At 40.9% G+C, this 6,642-nt stretch overlaps 1 protein-coding gene across 1 annotated transcript in view; it reads left to right on the forward strand.

The window, feature by feature from the left end:
* dus1l (dihydrouridine synthase 1-like) overlaps positions 1 to 6,399 on the forward strand; it is a 165,206-nt gene extending 158,807 nt beyond the window's left edge. The window contains exon 14 of the mRNA XM_084329603.1: positions 153 to 6,399. Coding sequence (XP_084185729.1) covers positions 153 to 364 — 212 coding nt within the window. The 3' untranslated portion in view covers positions 365 to 6,399. The remainder of the gene's footprint in view (positions 1 to 152) is intronic.
* Positions 6,400 to 6,642: the final 243 nt, after the last annotated feature.

Below are 6,642 nucleotides of genomic sequence, written 5' to 3' on the forward strand. Positions count from 1 at the left end.
TCGAAGCTTCAAACTATTCGGTACAGCCCTATTTTCTACTTTGAGATGCTGCAGATCGGGAGAGCAACCAATTCTGTAATAATAATGTTTTTGGAGCAGCACTCTCACATCCTGTCATTCTCATCTGCCATCTGTACTTGTCCACACTACAGGCCACGGGCTGAGGTTCAAGACCAAGGCGGAGAAACAGAAGGCAGAGGACAATGGGGGAAGAGCAGAGGAGAGTGAAGGAGGGGGAGGAGGAGGCGCAGGAGGAGGAGACACGGGGAGATCCAGCAGCCCCTCCCAGCCCCTCCTAGAGACACGCACAGAGCCACAGGAGCAGCTCAGAAAGCAGAGCCTGATGGGACAGGCGGCGGTCTAACGGGGGAGTGAGCCCACTGGCTGTGTGTTCTGTAGTTCAACCCGGGGGGGGGGACACACACAGCCGCGGCCTATCATGTGACCCAACAGGGCCAACAAGGGGCTGAGTGAGGAGCTGTGCGTGAAATGAAAAGGACTTTGCGGCGAGAGCTAAAGCAAAACCAATGAAGTGCAAAGCGTGCATAACGTGTAATAATATCAAACGACATGTGACCGATCACTCCACTCACGTCTCGCTGCCCAATGATAGGACATATCCAGAGTAATAAATACAGGGAAGAAACGCACACCAAGGTAGAGTTCATGAGGGGCTGTTGATTACTGGCAAAAGTATACAGGTAGGGAAAATGAAATCACTCACTCCCCTGCCCCACATGCAATCAATTTAATTTGACCAACGTTGTGGCAAAAAGTCGATTGCATATGGAGCAGGGGTATACAATTTCATTCTCCTTAAAGGTAGAAGCTGTAATGACATCAAACAGCAGCCAAAAGAGCCCAGTTTGGTATTGCATTTTATTGACATGTTTTAGTTTTGGTCTGATGTGTGGGTTGTAGTTGAGAAGGTATAGAGGAGGGGTTGCTACTGCTGGCCACACCACAGACTCTGCCAAGAGGTTTTAAGAAATGCACAGCATAATAAGCTGCTATATATATATATATACACAGAGTGCTGCTCCAAAAACATTATTATTACAGAATTCGTTGCTCTCCCGATCTGCAGAAGATTAACTTTGATACTGTTGCATTAATGCCTTAAATTTGCAGGATGTAAGATTACATGAGTTGACATACCTCTAAACTGAAAGGTGGATTCATAAATCAAGAATATATATATATTTTAGCTATATCTATATATAAATACATATTGTAGCTATATAATATCTAGATCTCCCTTGTCAGAGTCTGAGGTGTGGCCAGCAGTAGCAGCCCCTCCCCTATCCACACTCGACCCCAACCCACACTTAAACAAAGTGCAGTATCAAGAGGGGCTATTTTGCCTAGAGGTCGGCATTTGATTGGATTACAGATTCAACCTTTTAAATACAGACAACTCAAGTCATGTTTCTCATGAGTGCATTTATTTCAACATTAATATTCTGATATTATCTGGGATTCTCGAATATTCCGTCTTTGATGTTATTAGTAGGCGTGCTGCCTGTGACAAGATGGCCGCCGGTGAACTACGCCGGAGACTCCGCCTTGCACCATCTAGTTATATATATCTATGCACATGACGCTGTGAGAAAGCAGAGAATGGCAGCTGGGATCTGTTAAGACATAAGGAGGAGCACCCAGGCATGTAAAAAGAAAAAAATAATTTAAAAAAATAACTTCATCCCATCTACTGTTGGGTTTTGCGGTCGATAGGGTTTTTAAACTGATATTGGGAACATACAGATAATTTCATGATGTGGTTAGGAAGAGGCATATGTAAGGGATAATGTATAGCTACGAGGTCATTGTCGCAAAATAATTGACCGACACAGAGTTTAGAACACAGAGGCGCCTCGCCGAGGTGTTCTTTAAACGTATTTGGCTAACTTACTAACAATACCTAATTCATTTTACACCATCGACAAGACGAGACCAAATGCAGACACAGTTCTGTTCTGTCATCGCCGGCAGCTTCGCCAGCAGCCGGCAGGTGTGTCTGATTGGCTGCACTGATGCAGTGTGTGTCAGTGGGCTTGATTGCTACAGCTGCACACATCGGTCATTATTGCTCGAGTAATAACGGACCTCTGACGAGCGCTATTGACCAATCACAATCAAGCATTTCGGCGAATGTTAAAACGCCATGTAATAAATATATATAAACACCATATCTCTACTGGAGCCAAACCCATTATTCAATATTATTGACCTATCACAGGCAAATCGGTGTCGGCGGATTGGTTGGCAAATTTTTTTTAATTTTTTTTAATATAATGCAGATAAAAATGGTTTTGGGTTAATTTGTCATCAGTTAGTCCAGCAGAGCGTTTACATAGAAGTCAGTCATTGTTTACAATACTCTCAGCAGACTCAGCAGCACTGTCTGCATGAATATCATAGCTAGCTTGATGAGAGAGAATACGTGGTTTAAAGTTAGTAGAGGACATCAGACATTTTGGAAGTGATTTAATCATCTGGGATTTCTTTTATTTTTAATTTTTTAATACCTACCTATTATCTAAATATGAAGATACATTCATCATTAGTGACGATTAAGCTATTTAGAATATAGAATAGAACAGGCAATGCAAACTAGTTTGGTTCCAGCTGAAATATTATTCTGTTAATGTCTCACTTTTTTAATACATTTTGTTTACAGATTGCTGAGGGTTGAAGAAGTGTGGGACTACATGAAAAAAAAAGTATATACTGTAATGTATATATGAAGAATATCGGCTGATGTATCGTTATCGGAATATTTTAAAACTCCTTAAAAACGGTACCGGCATCAACTCCAAAGATCCAGTATTGGTCAGGCTCTAATCTCTACCAGGACCGTAACTGGAATATTAACCAATATTGGGAATACTGTGTCCATGTAAACAAATGTTTTGGTTTGTTCTTTTGAGCTGTACTTTTAGTTGCAAACTGTCTTGTGGTTTCATATCAATATAAGATAAGATGAGATGAGACGATAACAACTTGGTGATTTCATATCAATATAAGATGAGACAATAACAACAACCTGGTGGTTTCATATCAAACAGTAACAACCTGGTGCCTCCAAGCAGGGATTGAAGAACACAACCAATGACTAGCACACACTCGTATACCAGTACACACACCCACACACCCTCACACTAGGGCTGACCTCGACTAGTCGAATAGTCGACTAGTCGAATAGTCGACTAATCGATCGAAATGAGACGTAGTCGACTAATCGATCGAAATGAGACCCAGTCGACTGCCAACCCTTTTTAATATATATATTATATTTTCTTTTTTTGGGATCATTCTTTCCAAAAGCAAAGAGCCCTAGAAGCGTGGCTAACGCTAATGGTGCGCATGCCTCTTTGAAAACGGGCACAGGGGCACTGAAAGAGGATTTCACCCATCTAATCAACACACTAGACAAATATCAAGATGTATCCATCAGAGGACCCATTGCATGATTTTGCAGAGGACAAGAAGCCTTCAGTCGACTCCTTCAGACATTAAGAACTCCCATCAGCCCAAATAGAACGACCCAAAAAAATAAAAATAAACGACCAGTCGACTATCGGCAGATTTTGGCCAGTCAAAGACGACTATACATATCCTTAGTCAGGGACAGGCCTACCTCACACCCTCTGGGACAGGCCTACCTCACACCCTCTGCAGCTGCTAAGAAACCTGGGGGAATTGCTCTTCCAGGGTAGGAGTGTGTCCAGCTCTCACTGCACAGGGCTTGATGTTATGGATTTCTAGACGGATCTTCATGTTTGACTGAAGGACATTCTGTCAACGGACTAAAGTGACACAAAGGCGTTCACACAGTGTGTTTCTCTGGTCACTGGGAGACTGACGTGCTTTGGATTTATAAATTATTTTGGACAGTGGAGTTAGAGAATCAGGCGGTTGGTGTTTGCTAATACTCTCATCCAATCTTGACAAACATCTAGCCTGCGTTCAGACTGCAGGCAAAAGTGGCCCAAATCTGATATTTCTTTTGGTCATATGTGACTTGGATGTGTTTTCTTTAAATGTATTTATTTTTTAATGTGTGAACAACACAAATCACACGTAATCATGTGATTCATGGAATTCATGTGACGTGTGCGACTGGATTGACATTCATCACAATTCACTGAATACAAATATGGAAGACGGCAACGTCCATCTTCGTTATTGTTTGTTTGCACACGCGGGTCAGTTCAGGGGTGTGACCAGTTCACACTGGAATTTGATATTTGCCACATTAAAAAATGTAATCTGATCTAGGCAATAAATCAGAATTGAGCACTAAGGCTTGCAGTGTGAACGTAAGTCTTCTGTGACTCTATTTCTGTCATCAAATGTTTTGTTTTTCTTCATTTTAAGAGGATGTGTCTGTACCACCTTCACATTTTTTACTCTTCATTGCCTTCATGTAGAATGGTGGATGGTTGTTGTATTTATTTGTTCAATAGGCCTTTTATTTATTTGACGGTGGTGGTCGGGTGGACTTGCAGTACATTGACTTAATTGTATGTTGTCTTTTGATCAGAAATAACCACTGCCTATCCAGATATGAACCTGAGTTTTCTGAAGGAGAATATGGGAGAGCGGGGTTGGGGATCAATTCATTTTCAATTCAGTCCATTTAAAGTGTTAAAAATTATAATTTTGGAAGGTGTGTCACAATTCAACGATTCTAGTTAATCAGGCATAGTTTGCACATGGCTGCCTGTAACATAGTAAGTAACTATTGTTTGGTACATGGCAATGGAAGAAACAACAGTTGATATATGAGAAATATATCAACTAAAGTAATAATTTGGTTTCCTATTATTAGATCATATAAAGAGGTCAGTAGAACAGTAATATCATGCTTTTCCAGTGTTTTACCAACTCTACCACTGCACAACAATTAGGCATTTTCTTTTGAAAGTGGTTACCAATGGTTACAGGCAGCCATCCTGGAAGAAAGAGAAGTACACAAACATTCTGTGCAAGAACTCTACTAATGTTGGTGAACATACAGACTGGAATCTTCACACTGAGAGCTTCAGCAATCAGACTCTAGGGGTTAGAGGTGGCACGTACAACGCACACACACACCCTGGTATTTGCTTGAAGGTTCACCACCACCCTGGTCAGTAGAGTGACCAGGTTGACAGTATTTCTGTGGTCGGAGAAAATTGTAAACACCACCTTTGAAATATTTGACATTTTATTCTACATTGTGGATAAATGGATTCACTAGGGCAAGGCATGTATGAGAGTGATATACATAACATTTAGCCAGTAGGTCACACTAGAGCAGGGCTATTCAACTAAATTGTTCAGGGGGCCACATTGTCAGAAACCCAAGGGGCCAGGGGCCGGACTGCCACGGCGCCTCCCCGTGCTATGAATATATGTACACTTGACACAACACGCAACCACATTTTCACAACTTTTATTTAAAGGGGAACTATTTTACTATTTCTTTCACTATTTGGGCACTTTTACACAATTCCTGTGGGTTTATGGAACACCTCTGTAATATGTTTTTTTTTAATCCATTGTTTTGTATTTCTAATCAAGTACTCAAAAACATGTTTTGAGCCTGGGCTCCAACCACTGTGGGAACTGTGTGGAAACTCAGCTGATTATCATGCAGCAGTGTCTCTCTGACATCACAAATCAGCACATTTTCAGATGACTCAGTTCAGTGAGGGTGAATATTGTGAGAGGAGAATTGGAAGAATGCGCCAATATGAGAATTAGAGACATAGATCAAATTAATATCAGTCCACATAGCTAGGAAACAATGCTAAACACTGAAAAATGCCATTTATAAGATCCCCTTTAACTACATTGCAAAAGTAGTATACTTTTCATAAAAAGTGCTTCATTTATGTGCAACAACTGCAACATCTCCTCTTCAACATTTCAATAAAAAAATAAAATAAAAAACAAACAAGTGCATGATGTGCATATGAACATTCTAACATCAACACTTGAACAAAAAAACACATTTATAGTGCAGCTGAGCTTATGAAAAAGTGCTTCATGTCTGTGCAACAACAGCAAATCACAGCATCTTATTAGCACTTATTGTCGACTCTTAACTCTCAAACATCAGGGGGGGTGGGGGGCAGACAGGCCTAGCCTACATACACACATCTAATGAGAGCGATTGCACTTCTTTGACTGGGCAATGGCAGAGAAAGAGGGTTCATAGGAAGTGAGGGCTACCCGCAAACAGTGATGCAAATGCTCATTTGTCAAGGAGGCATGGTTGCTTGTTTTAATGGCATTCATGTGAGAGAAACTGGATTCACAGGTGTATGTTGAGCCAAACATTGTTAGCACAGATATTGCCAGCGTTTTTATTTTGGGGAATGTCTTGACATGAATACACTTTATCCAAAATGTTGTGGTGGATTCATTCTCAAGTGCCTGCTTCAGAGCAGATGATGCTTGCATGTCAATTATTTCAAGTTGCAGGAGACCTTCATCAATGTGAAGTGATGCAAGGAACTCTTGTCCTTTTGTGGAAATAGCAGCTACATTGGCAAATGGGTTGCTCACAAAATGCATCAATTATCTGGACATGTCAAATTCATCAAATAAACTTGCAAAGTTTTCCCTCAATTTATCAATGAAATCTGTCAT

This window comes from Notolepis coatsorum (genome assembly GCF_963971535.1).
Source record: "Notolepis coatsorum genome assembly, chromosome: 14".
In the NCBI taxonomy this organism is placed as follows: Eukaryota; Metazoa; Chordata; class Actinopteri; order Aulopiformes; family Paralepididae; genus Notolepis; species Notolepis coatsorum.